Raw genomic sequence first — 21624 nt, 5'->3', positions numbered from 1 at the left:
CCTTTTGTGAGTTTGAGGGATGCTTTGTATGAGGAAGTACAAGTAAACCTAATGGCCAGGTTTCTTGAATTGCATTGAATCTACAATGAAATGGACATTTGGAGACCTCCTTCCTTCTCTAGTCATTTTTGTCTGCATTAGACCCCTGGGAACATTAACAATGGTGACAAAAAGTATTCGGCATCCTGAGGCGGATTTTTCTTTTTTTTTTTTTATCCACACAAAAATAAAAAAATACACCATGTCTTAAAAAAAAAACTATATTTTTTGGGACACAACACAGTCAACCTATATTTGATCAGTTGTTATATTTGCTGATTTCCCTTTTTTTTTGTCTGTCTGAATTTACCTTCTGACAAAGCAGTGTCCAGTGTAGTAACTTTCTTTCCCCTTCTTTGTACAAGGGCTATAGAAGTTATTAAATGAGACATTTTAGTGTGTTTAGAATTTATGTGTGTGAAACAATGTATCAAACTGGTATGACATGTGCTGTAAATATATTTAAACTTGCTTTATTGTCATTCAGTTAACACAGCAGCGATGCATTCATATATAAAGCTAAATGACATCTGTGGTAGTTACTCATAAAGTACCAAAGGAGTTCAAGTAGTTGCAATAAGTAGTTGTTAGTATTGTGCTAAAAAATATGACTGAAATCCAATCAAAACATACAAACAATCACAAATCACTAGGATTAAGTAAAGATTTATTCTTCCACGCATCAAGGCTGAAACTAAAACCAGCCTCTAAAACAAGATTAAGACCAAGATCAAGAAACTTTTGAGACAATCACGTCCCAGACAAGAACAAAACCTTCAAAACTGGTCTTGAATCAATCTATTCTCGAGTGTATAACACTCCTAGTTGCATACTAAATATGATTTATTGCACCGTCCACATCATTTTAGGAGCTTTATAATACGAGTGATAAAGCTATACTATATAGTTGAGTAGGGACTTGGTGGAAAAATGCAGGATGGCAGTTGGTGGATGTTAAAGAAGATAACAGTACTCAATTACATCTCAGGAGACGACTGTACTTTTGCCTCCTCTACTTGTACTTCAAATCCACTTAACAAAACACTTACCCAACATCGTTTCATGATGGGAAACATTCCATATATTAACACACTAGCACCAGAGGCCTTTCCCTACTTGACCTGCTTTCGAAGGCACAATTTTTCCAGAAAATGCACAAAAACAGTAAGCTTGAAAACACTATCATTCCTAAATAAATGCCTTATATCCTGCGGGAAAAAAATAATTAATTGGCATTCATCCAAATTGTTTTACTCAGAGCGTAAAATAAGCATGTTGGTGAGTGGCAACTAGTTTTCTGATCCCTAGATGTGGAAAAAAAAGACAAGTGGATGAAAATGTGTTGCAACATGCATCAAAATGGAGAAGCAGTGTGTTTCTTTATAAAATCAAGGATTTAAAACTTTGAGCGATGCTGAGGGGAGGATTGTAACATTCTTGTTTGCTGTGATCCAGTCCCAGCTGTGTCTCATTAACCGCTGTCATTATAATCCTCTTAGTCAAATCCCATAATTTTGTCTATCAACAATAGGTTAAGCACTGAGGATAAGGCAAAGCACTGGGACTCGTAACATCTATGTCACTGCTGTTTTAACGCAAGCTTGAAAGAGTCACAAATGGCAACAACAACTAGACAACTGTGGAAATATTCATAGCATATAATATTCTTCTTATCTATTGTGGATATTGCTTTACATTTCCACAGAGGATCTAATGTTATTTCTCTGACTCACTTAATTGACATCATTAAGAGTTCCAATCATCTCATCTGCTGACAATCTATTTAAACAACCTGCAGAAAATGCAACTCGTGTTTGAAATAATACAAACTGAGCATTAACTAAGTGCTATCCAAGACTATTTCTTACCAGTTGCGTGTGATCAGGAACAGAAAGGTGTCTTTAGTTTTGGTTATTTTGGTTGCTTGTCTTGTGAGGTGACTTGCTCTGTCAAGCTTCCTTTGACTGTTCCACTCAAGATTATTTACTGTCCATGGACAGTATGACCACCCCTGGACTCTTGGAAATGTAGGAAGTTTTGTCTGGATTAAGTTTCTCTGCCCCCTTCAGGTTTGGAGAGGGGGCAGTTGCATCTCCCTGTTGCTTGATTTGACACTAATTGACAAATTGGATAGCATGGCAGTATGGTGGAGGAGTGGGTGGAGTATTGGACACATGGTGGAGGAGTGGTCAGAGCATTAGCCTCACAATGCTGAGGTCCTATGTTCAATTCTAGGTCAATCCATCTGTGTCGTGTTTGTATGTATTTGCCATTCCTGTGTGGATTTCCTCCCAAAACACACATGGTAGGCTGATTGACTCTAATGAGGATACAGTAGTTCAGAAAATTATTGTATGAAAAAGTAGGCTCACATGGATTCATTGAATTTTCCACCCCCATCTTTGTGCACATTTATATTTTGATAAGGATTTTTTCTGGAAGAACAAAAAAAAATAAATCTAATTTGAATTGAATGCTGTTTTTGTCAATATACTAGTATAATGAAATTTAAAGCTGTCACCACATAGTGCACAAATAACAACAGACAGACAAATAAACAATCAATAAATAAGTAGACTAGTGAGGTCAGAAGAGTGAAGCGGACGTGTTCTGTCTGAAGTCCAGGATGAGTTCCATGCTTTGCCTCGGATTTATGTTTTAACATTCATCAGTAGGTACTTTGTTTTCAAAGAAAAATGAGTAAGCGCACATATCACTGTCCCCACAATCCCATTCTAGTAGTATACCTGTGTGAATTTATTTGAGTGATTCAGCCCGAGCCTCCCCATGGCCTGACAGCCGCCTCCCTTCCGCCGCGAGAGCTATTTTCTCCTTGTTCTTGCCGCAGACAGCTGGCATGTGTTCCTCTACAAGTAACACTTCGATCGGCTCTATGTATAGAATTCCAACAATGAAAAGGGAGTAATGAGTGTATATGTCTGCCTTTAAATACATTACATTAGCACACATTCAATGAATGGGCTATGTCAGGGGTGGGCAAACTTTTCGGCCCGGGGGCCACATTGACTTTAAAAATTTGACAGATGGGCCGGGTCAGCACAAGATACGATACATATAAAAAACTGCATCCGTTAACAGTACATATGAAACATAAACAGAAAAAAAGGACTGAAGTATTAACATACTCTTCACTCATTATTAACGTAAAGTAAAAGGGAATGTATTAAGAAATATTAAAATGTAATTTAAAAAAAGATAGGGGCTGTAAAGCACAAAAAAACAAATAACAGTGGACAGAGCAACTGCCACTGACTTCCTCGTGACAGCGCCATCTTGGGAAAAAAAACATTATTTGGACAACGTCGGCGGGCCGGATTAAACAACCTCGCGGCCCGGACGTGGCCCACGGGCCGTATTTTGCCCATATCTGGGCTATCTACCAGTGATAGTAGTAGGGAATTATGTTATAACATCCACTAGATGGAGCTGTACTGGTGGTGAGGAGTTATGCATAAATTAGATGGAACTGTTGTAGTAGTAATTGTCATCGTGGTTAGAAGTTGTGTTATGCAATAACTAGATTGAGCTGTCTTAGTAGTAAGGAGTTGTGTTATGCAATAAGTAGTTGGAGCTGTAGTAGTAGTATTTAGGAGTTGTGTTATGCATGAATTAGATGGAGCTGTGCTAAAGGGAATATCATAAAACGATTAACCAATATTGGTACATATAAAAGGTGCATCGAATTGTAAGGTGCACTGCTGACTTTTGACAGAATTGTCTTGAAAAAGTCTTTTAAGTGCGCATTAGAGCATGGAATGTATGGTAAACTTCTATGTGCACGCTTTTGAAGACTTCTTGCTTCTTTTTAACAGGAGGAATTGTCATGTGTATTTGCATAAAAGTGTAATTATGATAATTGCAAGAGATGGTAAAACATTGTGTGCTGCTTATCAAGGGAAAGAAGTAAAGTAATTTAAAAAAGAGAGAATGGAAATTAGAAAAAAAACTATTCGCTTTGGTTTTCTTGCAATGGAAGGATATTATCACCTATGGGTGTTTTAGATAGTAATCTGCCAACCACCAATAGAGTTTAAAAAAGAAGGGGTGATTTGGGTTTGATTTGATTCACTGATGATGTGGGATACGAGTGTTTTGAGAATTAACTGCATTTAGAGAACAAATTAAAGTTTGCCTCCTTTTCTGCAAGCAGAGAAACTTGAGCCCTTTTTGTGTTGCTGTTCTGCTATCAGGGGGAATTGTCCATTAATTACGCCTACATACGTCTGATCAATTGTCAGGTCGTATTTTTCTGAGCTGCAAATTAGTTTCCCCTTTGATGCCCTTAGACTGGTAACAGGAGAATGTGTATTGGTTCAACGCTGGATTGCTCCTACCTTGTGCATTCCCATGATGCTAATAAAGTTCAAATCAACAGATTGCAATTAACATTGTTTTGTCTCAGTTTGTAAGGACGTGTATACACACATCCATATTTATAGACTTGCATGAGATATTGGATGATAATTAAATAACAAGGAAGGGCATATTTGATTTGCTTAAATAGTAGTCGCATTGTTAAAATGTCTGTTTTCTATGTTGGGTGGACAGTACATAATAATAATAATAAAAATGATCATGAACGTTATTAATATTCTGGACAGCTTGCTTATGAGTTGATCTTTTGATTCAGGTGTGGTAGATGAGAGAGAAAGGGAAAACAGACTGGATAAGGGACCTCGACTGGAGTTTGGCACTCCTGCTACAACTCCTCATCATGAAAGTGGTGAATAATTTCTGATGCAAAATGCGCCAATAAAGTTCTAAATGGGTGACTGCAAAATGTGGCATTTTATTTCAAGTAAGTAAAAGGGTGACCCACCGAGCGAGTTGTTAGTGCCTCAGCCCCATAGTTGTTAGGTTGAGGGTTCAAACCTGGGAGTGTGTTTTTATTTTTTACGGTACTCTGGTTTCATCCCACATCTCAATTACATGCATGGTAGGCTGATTGGACTCTCTAAATTGCCTCTTTGTATAAGCGTGAACACAAATGATTGTCCATCTCTTTGTAACCTGCGATTGATTGTCCCCCAATTCAGGGTGTCTTCCGCTCTCTGTAAGCTGGGATAGGCTCCAGCACCCCCCGCGACCTTTATGAGAATAAATCGGTTTAGAGAAACAAAACAACACATGCTCCATTTACACAATTAACCTTCACACTACTTAGAGTTTTTGCCATTTTTTTTAGGTTTAAGTTCTTTTTTTTAAAGATGTGTAATGTATTTAGAAACAGATCTCTGAATTCTCTTCACAGGGTCAGGAAGACGTGGCAGTATTAGACTACGTGAATGAAAAGCAGAGAACATCAACAATATTATGAAAACCTGATGCCTTCGCTCAGGGATAGATTCCGTATGCACACACACACACAGACACACACACACACACATACACACACACACGCACATACGCACAGCAATACACTCATGGCATGTCAGGCGTGTGCAATGTGTTTGGGAAAAAGAGGATTAATATCTGTTATTTACATTCGTTCCCCAAAGGCCCCACAGTAGACCTTCCACATTTGTCATTTCCGCCACACTGTTTCTCAAATGGAAGCGAAATAGAAAGTGTGGCCCTCCTGGGTCCACCTCACAGGGAGTGCGCAAGAAGAGAGCGTATTTGCTCATAATAACAACATGGCCATGTCAACATGGCGCATGAGGCAGCCACATTGCGTGCTATCTTTTTCACTCTTGTAAACAACAACAAAAATGCGCTGCACTCATGTACACTCGCACAACATTTCTTTTTTTCTTTTTACTCTCCTAATTAGTGCTTTGATTGGATGGTCACAGGCCATAAAGCAGACATAATAGTGACTCAATCAAGTTCCTGGTTTAGGCTTGCTTTTCTTTGAATTTTTTTTAAGTAATCCAAGGGAAACCAGCATTCACAGTTTATGCATTCTTGCACCTTACTTCCTCTCCTCTATCTCTAGACTTCTTCTTCTCCTGGGAGAGAGAGAGAGAGTAGCCGGGAAAATAAAGAGAAAGTGATACTTGAAGGTATCCCGCAAGGTGGAGAATTTCGCTGCTATTCCTCTAAGGGTCATTGTACTTACTGCATCCTAATTAGGAAGTGCCTTTGTAAAAGGTAAGCACAGACAGTTCCAAGGTCCTGAAAGTCCATAGAGCTATTTTTGCCTTCCAATACGCTTTTCATGTTAAAAAAGTAAACAATGTCCAGCCGAGTAATAAATAATATAGGTTGACTCATTTGCACATTGTTTTTGCCCACAAATGAGCTTCATGGGGGGCAATCATGGTGTCAATTTGCAGTGGAAGGAATGGTCTTTTGTTTTTAATTTGAAAAATGAATAAATAATGAAATAATTCCAAACTTACTGAAGGACAACATTTCATGAATAGAAACATGTGCTGTCCCCAAATTGCACATTGACAGTTTACATATAAAAAATAAAATTATAAAATGCTTTCATTGCTCTTCACCAGTCTTATTAATTAGAATCTTAATGTTGAACGTTGGTTTCAACAATTTCAAAATTGAACACTATTACTCTTGCAGAAATGCCATACATGTGTGTTGCACTATTTTAAATAGGAAAACTGCTGCATTTTGATAAAAGTAACATTTTCTACACATTCACAAAGGTCTTATAAGTCCGATTCAAATGAATACATTGCTGGATGAAAAAAAAAACCTTGTGGTAAACAACCCTGACAAATGTATATTACCAAAAGGGCCATTGAACAGATACATCTCTGACAGTCAAACGGGGTCCTTGGCCCTATGCGGGGGAGAACATATTTGTACGGGGAAGAATGAATGAATGAATGAGTTGGTTGTTTTTACAAACGTGAGTTGTCCGCAGTCACAAAAGCCACAAGTCACCTGGACCTGACAGGTAAACATGATGGATTTGGGCATCAAAAGACCATCTCAAGCGTGAACCTGCACAAACATATGCTCAAGTTGAAACCATTGACTTAGTATGCATAATGTTCAGCCATTTAAAGGTCATTGTATTAATTAATTTATATTTTACAGGCTGAAGGTTGTCAACATACCATCCATATTGTTGGTGTTGTTCATGTTGTTGGTGGTGTGTATACAGTCATTTTGTTAATCTATTCCTCCATTATTGGTTGCTGCATCACAATGAAATTTGGTGTGTTTATTCTAGGAATGTAAATGCCTAATTTCTCGGAGTCCAATACTTTATTTCTTGGGCTGATTACTGGTAATTTATTGTGAACTCGATTTCCTTTTGGTTGCGAGTTAGGCCCCAGAGAGCATATGTAGTCTTCGTCATAGCCTTTAAATTGTATAGCATACATACTGTATTGCATCTCTTCTGTTGAAGAGAAAGAGCATATACTCTATTTTGGTGAATTTAGTGCCTATATGTTCACAAAACACAATATTCAGTGGGTCTCGAAATGCTCAATACTGTTGCCATCATGGAAAACTCGTCATTGATGATAGAATTGAATGGAAGAACTAAATACGCTGTCAGAAAATGAGTGGTTTAGGAGTTTTTCAATGTTATGCACGATGCTTCAAACAATCAGCCACCATCTAGATGACTAATGGTCACTTTCAGTAATGGTGTAATCGCTATACCCTCATTTTTATTATTATAGAAACATGACCATAGTGGATGGCCTGACACATACGCCGTCCCGTGGGCTGAGTCACTACAGCTGGCCTGTACCGATGATCATAACTTGTCTGTAATGGGGTGCGGGCCCTCAAAACAAGCTGACCTGCGTCGGCATGGGATCGTTTGGCAGTGATAATTACTCATGTGAGCCATTTAAATGAGTGTGATTAGGCAGTAACAAGCTGAAAGAGGGAAAGGGGCCGATTAGACAATTGCACACTGATTCATAGGCGAGCGGCAAAAACAGAATGCCGCAGGTCAAGACATGTTGCTGGACGATAATGTAGACATAAATGTAACAATGATTAAAACCATGTCTATTTTTATTCATAGCATGTGCTCATAATATAATTGGAGTTATATAGAAGAGTAAATCTGTATATTAGGTGTATAGACATTGAATTGAATGTAAATATAGTACATTAGACTTAACGTATGATGGAAATGTATTGGAGGATACAGATATTTAACAAATACATGCTTATTTAAGGACAAATGGTATTAAATATATTGTAAATGCAGTAAATTTGATTACCATACACATGTAAAGTACATTGATAAGTATATAATTCGTGGGATACAGTATATCTGAGTGGGACAGTGAATGGTTGTCCGTCTCTTTGTGCTCTATGATTGGCTGTCCACCAATTAAGGGTACCCTGTCAGCTGGGATGGGCTCCAGCACCCCTCGTGACCCTTTTGAGGATAGGCAGTACAGAAAATGAATGAATGAATAAATCCACCATGAAAAAACTTAATGTTTTGCAGCTAATACTTGCGAGATGAATCAGTAATGGGCAGAGCTCACTCATGAAAGATTGGTATTCCAAGCATAATAGACTGAAAGGAGTAACCCTAGTGACAACATTAATATAAATCGTTGTGTGCCTTTCCAAATCATGTCCACTTGACTGAATTTACCAAAGAGGAGATCTAATTAAACTGCAAAAACGTCTCAAGGAAGATCAGTGGAAACTAGATGAGTACTTCAGTGAATTTTGTTTTTGTGTCAGGGAAGGCTAAATGTGCATGTAATTTATTTGTTTATTTAACTATATATTTTGATTTTAAAAGGCTGGATAGCTTTTTCCATATTGTTATAATCACTCACGGTTTTGTGTCTAATTACACATTCACATTGTGGTAAAATTGTTTCATAGAGCCATAGTCCATTTTAAGTCTCCCAACTGATATTATTTCACTGTCTTGTTTAAATCAACTACAGCGTCATCTTGACAGGATTGCCCCTGAGCTAGTCTCAAAGCCATCCGCCACATAGCCCTCTGGCATTTCCTTCCTCTTTGCTTAACAAAACACACGTCTTAGCGTATAAAAATAGTCAAAAAATTGCTATTTAATGTGGAAGCATATTTATAGTATTACATATTTAACAGTTTGTTTTTTTTCAAATCAAAAAACCTGTTAAAATTTAATACGTTACTTTACATCATAACTACTGGCAATTTTCAGGAGTCATAGTGACTGTTTTGACTTCAACCCTGCTCATCGATAGTTATTCGACGTTTATGTACCTTGGCTTTCATGTTCAGTGACCAGAGTTGCTTCTGGCAGTGCACAAATATTTCATCACTCATGAAACTTAAATTGGAGCTTCTTTTTAAAGGCAGCTCAATGCCGTTCAGCAGAGGAACAGAAATGCCTACCACTGTGTGCAACTACTGTGTTCCCTTAGCCAAGCAGCTTGTCAAACAATAAATTCATAATATGGCATGCAGACACACGAACAAAAGTGTGCTATTTCATAGCTATGACCGCTATATCTTTTTATTATTTAGTCAAAATATCTATTTTCAATATTTTTGAAATCAAAAGCTTTTTGCTATCGAAGAATATAGTGTTGAAAACAAAAAAATATAATTCAAACTAAAAATAGGTATTTTTTTTGTGTTAGTCATTGTTGGGCGGTTTCTTTTTAAAATTAATACAAGAGATTTCTATGGAGGAGTTGTACTGTTTTATCACTTGCAATCTATGTATATTCTTGTGGCCTTTGGTGGGTATTTTGTATCATATATCGTTCAATTTGAGAAGATATCCCTAATGCCTATTATGTATATTGTGGCATTTGACAGGAGAGCTTGAAGTCAGGAGAAAGTAATGATGATTTTGAGGATTTATCACTCACAGGGGCTTCATAAAATCATATTTTTAATGTGCCATATTAAAATGGTTGGGCCCAAAGTGGATTTATTTATTTATTTTATCCCACATAGAACCAGTGGGGTCTCGCAACAGGAAACTGAGGTCAAAAAACAACAAAACAAAATTGAAAGAAATATAAATCAGTTTTATGTGTTTTACAGTAGTAGTTTTCCATCCAATACGTTTGGTCGATGGAAGGCTTCTACCTGACAATGAGAATATGCAGACAGCCTAATACCTCCTCAACCTATGACTGATGAATTAATGAAACAAGGACCTTTGCTACATGTCTGTCATTAGAACAATGTCAAATGAGCCTTGGTTGAGGAGTGAGTCAGTGGGTGTGTGTGGTCTGTTAAATGCAGAACTGGGAGTTATCTGCTCAGCTGTAAAATGATTTTCTGTCTCCAGGAGAAGTCGCAAGAGCCTGTGTATAGGGGGTATCAGTGATCTGAGAGTAATTAAGATATGGGCTCACATCACACGAGGTTTTTGCTGGCAAGATATTATCAGCTAAATTTGAACGTAAAAGACTTTGCTTTAAAATGAGGGACTTTGATTAATTACAAAAGTCTCAAAGGAGACCCCAACCCTCCCACTTGAATTCAAGCAAAGCTACCAACCCTGACACCTCAGGTGTTATCTTTAATAGGTAGGTTATCACCTATAATTCCTCGTAGGTCACGCGTTCATTTGGTTCACGGCTCTTTTTGCTAGGCTGAAATACGTCATTATCTTTATATAAGGCTCTTATGTGCAAAGATTTTCTTCAAAAGTTAACACAATTGAGTTTATAACACAGGCCATCCCTGTTCTTTCACATTTTCCGTAAACCCATTCCTGAGCTAGTTTTTTATAGGCTAGCGTTATAGAGCGACATGAAGTTGGGAGAAATATAGCTGCAGGGGGTTTTTAAATAGTAAAATGAAAATTTAATACTGTTCTTGTGCATTTCCAATAATAAAGCACTCAGTGTTCGCTTAGTAAAACACAAATTCCTCAAAGTGCAAATAAAACAAACCAAAAAACAGTACATCAAAAATGTACTAATTAGGTTTATATACAACTACACTGAATCCTAAAAAAAAATCCAGTTTTATTTTGTTATTTTTTATTTTTTACAGCGGTGGTTTCTGTACATATAAGGTAAAATATCAGGGTCAGAGCTGTTGCCTGGCAACCGATTAAGACTACAGGAAGTTGCTGCTCCCAGACATAAGCCCCACAGTACAGCTGTGAATTAACGGATTGCTTTTTACACCAATTTGGAAAATAACACACCGAGAGTTGTTTCAGTGAGTGTTACATGCGTGTTTTTCATCCTCATGCAGATCTATTAAATGACCTATCGTTAATAAACAGATGTGTTTTAATCTCCTCAAATCTTTGCCAGTCAGGAAACCAACTTGTCTATTTGGTAAATGACTCAAGAAATTCCAACTAAATAATTCATTGTTTGTTGCTATCTAGAATTTAAAAAGAAGCTTGAAAAATAGTGGTTTTTATCAAAGGTATAATGTATTCAGGGAAAAAAAGGTCTTCTGTTTTTCTCTAAACTGTGATATTCTTGATGGATGAAACAATTAAAGAGGAAAGTGATTTGCATAAAACTGCTTTCAGGTTGTTTGGTTTCCCCTTTAGCAAAGTCAATTGTGAATGTAAAAACAACAAGCCTGCGTATTTATAATGGGTGCCCTTTTGTGTTTATGTTCAGTTTTCCAAACGTGCAAATCACCTTCCGGGCCTGCACATGTGTCCTACCACCTGTTCCTTCTATCATTAACTCAGTTCTATTTCAGTCATTTTCACCTCTGTGCAACACTCAACTATCTATACATCTGTTCAGACGATGTTCCTCTATAAAATTAAATGCGTTCTTTCATTGCCAAATGATACCGACACTAAGATCTACATCTGTACTCCAAGTAAATGCCACATTAAACCACACCAAGGACCACCACACATGCTCTACTTGCTACAGAAATAAAGACAAAGATATTGACACCTCAGCAGATTCAACTCTTCTAACTTTGGTTTTCTAGCTGTGTTTATAAGATTTGTTTTTACCACTCTTCCAGAAATTGCATTGGTGATCTGAAAATTAAAATTTATCATAGCGCTTATATTTATAACCCTGTTTCATTGCGAGAAGTGATGCAGGTTTCACAAATGTGCAAAACAAAACTAAATGGAATGTTGTATCCAGTTATAACATCTTGAACAAAGACTCTGTATTGATGATTTTAATAAGACACCAACAACATTTAATGAAGAATGCTTGATAGAACAGAAACAAAAGGAAACAAAACAATACGGCAAAGAAACTAGGTATCGCAAGCATAAGAAAAAAAATGCCTGAAAAGTCAAAACTGAAATTTTTATGACTCTTTGTGCATTCAATAAGTGCTAAACTACTAAACAAATTTGAATCACCTCCAGGAACTCCTCAGCCTCACTTCCAGCTTTAGCACCGCCATAATTATCATCCCAATTTGTGTATTTTTTTTTTTATCCCCAGTGGATTTCCAGTTGGTAATTTCCATTCTAAGAGTGCTGAGTGTATGGTGAATCAACCATCCATACATTTTCTCCACTGAATTTATTACCCAGACCTTTTCTTACTGTGAGGAAGCAGCGGGAAATACTACTCAGTCACTTTGTTTGTCACGTGCAGTTCAATGACAAATTCAAGTTCACTGTCAAAACCATTGCTAAAAGGGAGAAACAGCAAGGGCCATGGGACAGAGACAGATTTAGCCACACAAAGGTGAGTTGAAAGATTTTCGGGGAAAATGTTTCACCCTGAGCAACCAAAACTGGGCCACCGAAAGCAAGGAAAGCATTAATCTCCTTGAGCTACAGCCTTGATACATCAACATTTCTTTCCATTTGATCAGCAATTTATGAATTATTTTTCAGTGACCAATTTCTTTGTCACTCCTTTTTAAAAGAAAATTACTTACCGAAGGGGAAGTTGTTGTTATTGTGTTTGCGGAGGAGTAGTTGTGGGTGTATCATCTGTTTTAGAGGCACCATCTGCCATCTAGCCCAAAAGTACATAGGCCACATGGTGTGACAGCAAATGTCAGTGGTCAGGCCAAATAATGCCTGGGCCTGACAAGTGACTTCAGGAGAAGGCCGCGCTGTAACACCTGAAAAATAAAAACACACACCTACACATTAATGTCTTTGGGTCACTAATAGCTTTTGATTTATTCTAGCTTCTTGTTTCAATGAACTCTCCTTATTTAGGCTTAAAATGAAAAAAAAGTTTAGATAGACCCAATACACCATATCTAGTACAAAATACTGTAGCTTTAGTTACTGCAATCATTGTACAAAATATGTGAATGTTGTACTAATCTGACATTCTTGTGCAGCAATTTATCGAATTTTGGCTTAGCTTTGTTAACCATAATTGGGTTTATGAGGAAATGGCACAATTGTGTGAACTTCAAACTAACAATGATTTACTTTTACAGCATTTTGACTAATCTTTCAAGATCCACAAAATATCATCTGTAACGATTTAATCAGGGAAGCTAAAAATCAAAATCAAATCTGTTTGTCTTTACTTGTTGTTGATTGTCGTGCCATTTACTCCCCCAATGGTGACAATAGGTATAAAATAAAAACAGATGAATGTTTTTCCTAATGCTATGGCATATCAGTTTTTGAGGAACAAAATGTATTCTTTTTTTGTCTTTTAATGCAAGCAACGTGCAACAGTGTGGTCAAACTCTGTTCTATTTCTTTGCTTTCACTTTGTGAGTACATCTGAATCAGTTAGAACAAAGCTATTTGGCTAAATGATTGTTTTTTAAACAGCAGTAGGAGCCACTACGAGGCTATTGCCATGAGGATGGTGATCTACCGATGCCGCGACCTTGAATTGGAATCCCGATTGCAGACAGGATAGATTGTGGGAAAGAATCAGGTGTTTGGCTTTAATTGCCCACCGTGAGATGCGCACACACACATTCTCACAAGCACCCAAGTATTTGTGGTCAGATGAAATACAGCAAATTTGAAAGTGACAAGGTCAGGTGCGGGAAAGTGGAGCAGAACACACCTTCACGGCCATTGTTGATATTTTACTGGATCATGTGTCCTTGTGTTGCCATGATGTACTACATGCACTCAAGGTATTTTCATGACAGCCTTGCTATAGGCGCTTGGATTCGCACGTGCACAAATCCCTCTTGTCTAACTCTTGCTTCAACTTCTTTCCTCCAGCAGATGACAACAAAGATTTTCCCTTGTGAGAATCAGCTGGGTAGAAATCTATTAAACCTCCCTCCCCTACCCATAACCCAACATTTCCACATCCAAATAACAGTATTGTGTTTTTGTTCGTCTAATGGCACAAGAGAGGCTTTTGTCTCCATCGCCTGCAGGGAGTGATGCTACACAAATCTAATTTAAATGCTGAGAAGCGTAAGGAGCCTGTTTTGGAGCTGAAAACATCATTCTGCCTGTATTTGGGGCTTTTATCAATAAGAGAACATGGTCAATGTTTAAGTGGACCTCGGTAAATCGTGGTTGATCATTCGCTTCATAGCTATCTATGAATGATTTACTGGAGTCATTTGTGTGAAGCACATTTTTCCCCCATACATTTCATTAAAAAGTACATTGTTACATTGTTTAAGCCCAATTCAGAGATTAAAAAAAATCTTCCTGTGTAGAGTAAGCATATGCACCATATTCCTGAGTGGGCTTCTTCTGGTACTCCAGTTTCTACCAACATCCCACAACCATGCATCATAGTAGTCTGGTTGAGCACTCTTAATTGTCCATAAGTGTGCATGAGATTGCACACGTTGTTTTTTTTAGCTCTGTAATTGGCAGTGTGCCCTCTTTCCCATTGTTTATATGAACTAGACCACAATTCTGTGTTAACAATCCAGAAACAAAAAAAAATTGTGATGTAGAAAGTTGTTAATTAATCAGCTAAAGCATCTAGAAAAATATTTTCTCACTAGGTGCCTAAATAAACCACAAAATACTCACCATTCCTCCATTATTTTTATTCCTACTGTCACCCAACATTCTTCCAACCCGTGTTGGCTTTCAAAAGTGGACATTTTTTTTCCAAGATCATTAAGTCACTAACAAGCAACGCAATTATAGCCTTTGTCAGAAGTAATCCTATTTTTAAAAAAGTCATTCATGTCAACTGATTAGAAAAAATATTGTAAAATACTCTTGATGAATAACAATGAATTATTAAAGAAATGAATGCAACGAATGAATCACATTGTGTGCTGCTCATCAAATCTTGGAACCGATACTTTCATTGTGTGAAATTTAATGGATAGTCAACACTAAGAAATTTTATGTAGATTGAACAGAAATACTCCTCTGCCTCTCGTTGTCATACAAAGTGGCGCCATGTTTCCTATTGAATGAAGGATTATGATTTGGATCTCCTGATAACCCAAATAAGCGCTCTCAATCTCCATCTCCATAATATCAATCAAGCGTTCATTCGGTGATATGAAAGCATAACAATCGAATCGCTTACTCTCCTACCTACAGTATGAGTGGGTAACCACACTCCAGCAGTGTCAATTGTCGATGCTCAACACAAGTTTCCTCTGATTTTGCATGCCAATCACGAACAAATTCTATCTGGTATCTGAATTTGCCTTTATAAAGTGCACCAACTAATTTAGATTTTGCAAATATCTAATTAAAAAATTGTGAAAGACTTCTTTTCATCTTTATGTGGGTGAGTGTGCCCGAAGTTTGGCGTCAAATGTGAACCGAGGTTTAAAAGCGAACTGAAATATCCAGTGAGTTCATTTTAAATGATTACACATTTTACTATTACCTTTACTGAATAACTGCTGCTTTTTTATATGGTTAGGATCCGGTCAGGAACAAGTGAAATGGCTTCACACATGATTGCAGGGAGAGACCCACACACATCCACAAACACACCAGCTGCCACACGCAATAAAGAACCAAGGAAGCTTGGTCTTTTTTACACATCTGCAGGGGGTCAATAACTCATTAGAGGCAGGGAGGAAGGCAGGAGGCAGCTGAGCGATGACGCGGCATATAAGAGGGCCGGCCTATTGCGGATTCTCCACCTGAGGATATCGGCGTGCCATCCGACCCGAATATCTAAGACGATTCATGGCTTCAGTAGATGTGTCATAAAACATGCCAGGACCACAAATAGAATCCCAAATACTAGACTGTATGTGATTTGTCTTTGTCATCGCAGACTTTATATACTTTTCATACATGTGTATGTAGATGGATGAAAGGGGGGATAGATCGATGATAGCGTGTTTTATAGCTTATGTTGACTACTTATTTATTTGATACGGATTTATTGATTATTTATTTGTGCACTTTATGATCAAGCTTTAAATCTCATTACACTTGTATAATACCAATAAATGTGTTCAATTCAATTCATTTCAATTATAGATTGTCCTAGGAATAAAATTGATGATAGTGTGTTGGGCCGGTAGTGGTGGTGATGATGATGAAGGGGTAGGGGAGTTTTTTATCCTTTTCTTTTTTTCTTGAAAGGCCATGTCCACAGCGCACAGTTTAGCATTGATTACAATTACATATCTGATCTTCTCGGAGGAAAAAAAGTTTATTTCCTGCTCAGTGGCGGCAAAAACTTGGAGATTTGATTTTAAAAATGCATTCCTTTCCAGAACCACTTATCATCATGATACCCGCAGGGGTGCCATAGCCTATCCCATCTGTACATCTTCCTACATGGACTCTACATTCTATATACTGAACATTCCAAAATCCAGATAAAATTCATTTTGCAACACCCATCAATTGTAAAACTGCTATTGAACTTCCTTAAAGTTCATCCCTGAGCTGACTAATTTTGTTTCAGAATTTAAAGCATATTTATTCAATCTAGCGTTTTACACGTTGCTCTGGCCTGACCCTTTGTGCTTTGTTTCTTTCATATTAATGTCAATTGTTTTTATTATTATTGTTCTTGTTTGTACTCTGTGAACCACCCTGTAAAACCATTTGATTGCGAGAAAGTGCAACATGAATGTGTTTTGATTTGATCTATTTCTTATTCCTCCATGGCACTTATTGAAATGTGGCATAGAAACACATTTTAATGATTCAATTGTCAACGGTAATGATCATTCATAGAGCATAAAGCTAATATTTATCTTAGTCATTAACTCATTTGTTCAGGCTTGAAAAGTATATAATGGATAACCGGAATGTAATTGTAACTGTCCCTTCCTCCCATTCGTTGGACTTCGTCACTGAAGTGGGAACATCTGTTTTATCATCTCTATCACTCTGTGGGGCTAAAAATAGAATACAGAAGGCGGAACGTGACCAACACTGTAGCCTTAGAAATGCTAGATTAGATGCAGTATAAGTATCCCTCTGGGCTTTTTGCTGGCCAGTTGTGAACCTCTTGTTTCTATTTTTTTCTTCTTTTTTTATACAGAAGAACAATAATAGGAAGAACTAATATATTGTTTCATGATCACATAAAATTGAACATTTTCACTCTGTCATAACAACATCAAATTTCTTAAGCCCACATTAAAATGTATATGTTTTTTTATTGGATATAAATGTTCAATTTAGATCAATTGGCTTTTATTTGAGGTCAGGAATTTCACTATTTTATTTTATTTTTTTATTGTGGTACCATACTAATGTGGTTGTAGTATAGTTTTCCAGTTTTCTCTGTGTTGTGCTTGTATGTGTTAATCTGCCCTAGAGTGTGAATGGTGGTTTCATAATATGTCCCCTGTGAAAGGATGGCTGCAAACTCAGGGTGTTCACTGAGTGAGAGATCACTTGGTGTGAAATTTGTTTGTGACTTGGAAATTCAGTGAAGTCCATGAAAAGCTTGTTCCAGTTGAACTATCATTTGATTACTATATTCAAGCTCAATGGTTGTGTACTTATTTTTGCACATCACAAAGAGAAGAAGAGTACAAACATGCAGGCGTGCAATGAAATTTGGAGAGTGAAAGAGTTATACAATGTGGGACAATGCCTTCCTTCTTTAGCACAGTTGGGCCATAAGATGAGCAGATAAGTGTGGATGTACTGGAGCAAACGTCAACTGTCAAACTGTCAATCAAGTACAAGCTCCACCCTGCCGTCTTCTTTAGGCACTGCCATTTAATGGGCAGAAGCCCCATCTGAAAAGGGACGACTCTACAAGTCTTACTGGAATGAGTACAATACATCGTGTTATTTATTTTAAACATTAAAAGGGATTGTCTCTCCTCCTGAGACAATTGACTTTTAAACTCATTTAATTACAAAATGCAGTTAAAATCCTGACTTTTTATGTAAAAAAATAGTTTAAAAACTAAATAAAAGCGGACTAACATATTAGAGGGTACGCTCAGGTGCAGTTCCTGCACTCAGATGGCCATATCAAGTGTGCGTGTTTGTTTTTGGTATGTTGCCTCGATGTTACCACACTAAGCACACTTAAGGACCCTGATTATAAATTCTATCCTGTTACACAATCAAATCCTAAAAGACTTTCAATGATAGTGGTTCAAAATGTCAGAAAACTACATTTGGCTGGATAGCAGGCCAGATTATGTCTTTTCTGGGAACTGCTCAGAGAAAAATTGTTGTCTTCAAACCGTTAATCTCACACGAGATGTAGTGTAATTTGTAGAAAAGTTAAATTATTTATCATTCATTTGAAATATATTTGTTGGCATCCGCACAGCCATGTTTTGTAGGAGAGACTAATGCAATTGAAATTTAATTGCGTGAGAATTACACCTAAATTGACTGTAAAAGGTGGCTTTCTGCAGTGCTGCTGTGTAAAATTGCCTTTTTCCTAAACAGTGTTTTAATTCAGGTCCTTCCATCTGCTCTTAATCAATATGCATTAACTGTTGTTAGAAAATAATATTAGTTATTGAAAGAGGAAAAAAAATTGCCCAGCCCTTGATTGATTTCTATATTGAAAATACCAGCAAAATGCCAAGCTGAATTGTTCAACCTTGTTAAGGACACATGGTAATGACTTGATCCAGAGTGTAAATCCATAAACGTAGAAGCAATTAATTATACTGCACTCGTCAGAGTCAACACTAATAATCCTAAATGACCTTGGGACTTCTTTAAATAGAATGCATCCATAAAATAGTACCGCGATCTGGATAATATCATTTTTTTGGATGCTATTATAACATCAATGGCTATAATATGAACAAAGGTATTGTGCTGTTTAATGCAATAAATCATGTACTGGCAGGCCTTCAGTCAATTTAACCAATTTAGCAAGACGAGAGGTTTCTTTTGTGACAATTTAAGCATTGAAGCTAATAGTAAAAGGGAACATAAGATACCAGTACTTCTTTCATCAACATAAGATGTTTCTTGCTTTTGCTCTTCTTTTACAATCAGCAGTAGAAGAGTTGTTTTCTAACATATACATAAAAAAAAAGAATTCAATTCAAAAAATTTGACACGGAATGAGCAACACTGATTCATTGCATGGCTCGAGTTGAATGGGAATAAATTTATGTTCCACATCATCATCTTTTTTTAGCTCTTGTCAAATTCCTTCTTCTGCATACATGTTGCAACACATACTTGTATATATAGTAATGGCTAAATACAACTAAACTTGTGGGGTTTTTTTTGGTATAAAAGGTGTTGTTTGGCCGATAATTCACTTTATGTTTGTTTACATTGTTGAATCATGATGCATGGTTCCATTAAATGAACCTGAACTTAAATGTTTGCATATTTTGCATTTTTTTGAACATGTTATCAGAAATAAATGAACATAACAGGCTTCAGGTGGTTTAAATGGTTAAAGAAAAGTACATTCACATAAGCAGACTTCCATGCCAAACAGGAGCAAATTAGGGGTGAGTGCACTGAAAAAGGATACCTCAACATCGAAGAGCCAGAGCTGAGATTTAACCCTTGGGGTACCACAGTGATCCTTCAAGCTCAGAACTATGAAACCAACAAGATAACCACTTGACCACAGAGCCAGAGCTGCCTACCTAGTTTATCTAAAACAAAACAAAACTGATCAGCGTTTGCATCCATCCATCCATCCATTTTCGACGCTGCTTGTCGTTATGACGTTGTAGGTTGCTGGAGCCATCCTAATTGACTTCGAGCGAAAGGCAGACAACAATCTGGTCGTCAGTCAGTTGTGGGGCACACACAGAGACAGACAAATCTTCGCACTAACAATCCCATCATCACTGAGTGGGAAGTGATTGCAAGCTGCCTGCACCAAAGTCCGACTAATGTACCATTCCACCATCAGAAACTTTAATTTTGGATTTCTTTTCCAAGAAATTGTCCCTATTCTAATACATTTTCTCTTCTTGCACTTTTATATTTATATCTATATATATATATAGGCAGGACCTCAGAAGAATCATAATTCAATTGATATAGGGTGACACAATCATTGTAATTCTTCTTCCATGTACAAAGTAATTATGTCATGATTTCATGTTCATGCAAAAATGTATTAATGCCATTTCCTTCTCATTCTAGGCGAAAATATGATTAGTGATCCGCGTGATTCTAATGGTGTGTAGTGGCGAAACAATGAAACTGTGCCAGCACCAATCTGTTATCATTTTTGGTCAGAAAACTGACAGACACGCTAAGTAACAACTGGTAAAGATGTACTACCACATTACTCTTGTGCCTATTTTACTGTACCTGCTTTGTTTTTTTATACTATGCCAAACATCTTCACATAGGTACAAGCTGCTCTAAATGCTAAACAAGCATTATACCGTGATTTACATCCCATCATTGTGGCTATCTGACAGGCTTGCAGCCCGCCTGGCTGGCCGCTCCACTGGGGCGCTCATTTTTGGTGCCATTTGGCAACGGCTGGAATATTTAAATGGCCTGATGAATACATCGCCTACGGGCCTGACTGCTCCCCATGAACACCGAGTGTGCTCGGCATACACTAATAGGACTACTGACACTACTCTGCATTCATCCTTTTGAGAGAAAAAAAAACTCGACTCAATGCCAGAGGTGACTAGATACTGTGTGCTGTGAATGTTTGGCTGTGACAACTCAAATGTAACAAGCCACGCGTCTGACCAACCCAACATTTAATGTGTCGGAACACGCTTATCACTCATTCGCTCCTGAGTCATTTTGCCATTGAGCAAGTATGAATGTATATTGAAAAAAAAAATTCACAACCTTCCTAAGATGCATGGACCACAACAGCTAAATACATTTTTTTTAAAATGAAAATAAAAAAACAACATCAAATTGTAAAGCAATGCCGATTAAAATAAAACAACTACAAACGAAAAGGTAATAAAAATACAATTTAAAAAAAAGAATAACAAATACACACAAAAAGTAATATCTTTTTGATGATTATTTTTTTATTTAAATGACTTGAGACTGGAATTTCCTGAATTTAAGGTGAAAAAAGGTCTCGGTTTTTAACTTAACTCATAAAATTGTTGTCACTTAATTTAATCATCCATTAGTTGTTTATAAATGTATGTAGCACATGTCATTTTTATAAAAGAGTACACTGAAATTTCATATTGTTTTGAAAGGCAGTGTTGGAAGAAACATTACTAATGTACCGTTATAATTGTCCAAATGTACTGAATTATCCTACTTGAAAGTACAAAGGGTTCCTAAGCTCTGAGACCTTTAAGCAGAATATCAAGGATAGACAGTAAAAGCATTCTATGAGCAAGACACTGACAAAGCTTCCCCACTTGTTGAGAGAACTACGTTGCACAGAAAGCACTCCTGCA

General features: G+C 37.1%; 1 protein-coding gene across 2 annotated transcripts in view; it reads right to left on the bottom strand.

Annotated features, from left to right (window-relative positions):
* The window catches only part of LOC144211700 (uncharacterized), a 99345-nt gene that overhangs the window by 35104 nt on the left and 42617 nt on the right, over window positions 1-21624 (bottom strand). For both annotated transcript variants that reach the window (XM_077739125.1, XM_077739133.1), the window contains exon 5: window positions 12811-12999. In XM_077739125.1, the coding sequence (XP_077595251.1) occupies window positions 12811-12999 (189 nt within the window). The remainder of the gene's footprint in view (window positions 1-12810; window positions 13000-21624) is intronic.

This window comes from Stigmatopora nigra, chromosome 2, assembly GCF_051989575.1.
Source record: "Stigmatopora nigra isolate UIUO_SnigA chromosome 2, RoL_Snig_1.1, whole genome shotgun sequence".
Taxonomy (NCBI): domain Eukaryota; kingdom Metazoa; phylum Chordata; class Actinopteri; order Syngnathiformes; family Syngnathidae; genus Stigmatopora; species Stigmatopora nigra.
Note: the sequence above shows the minus strand (reverse complement) of the source record. Positions and strands in the feature narration are given on the sequence as shown.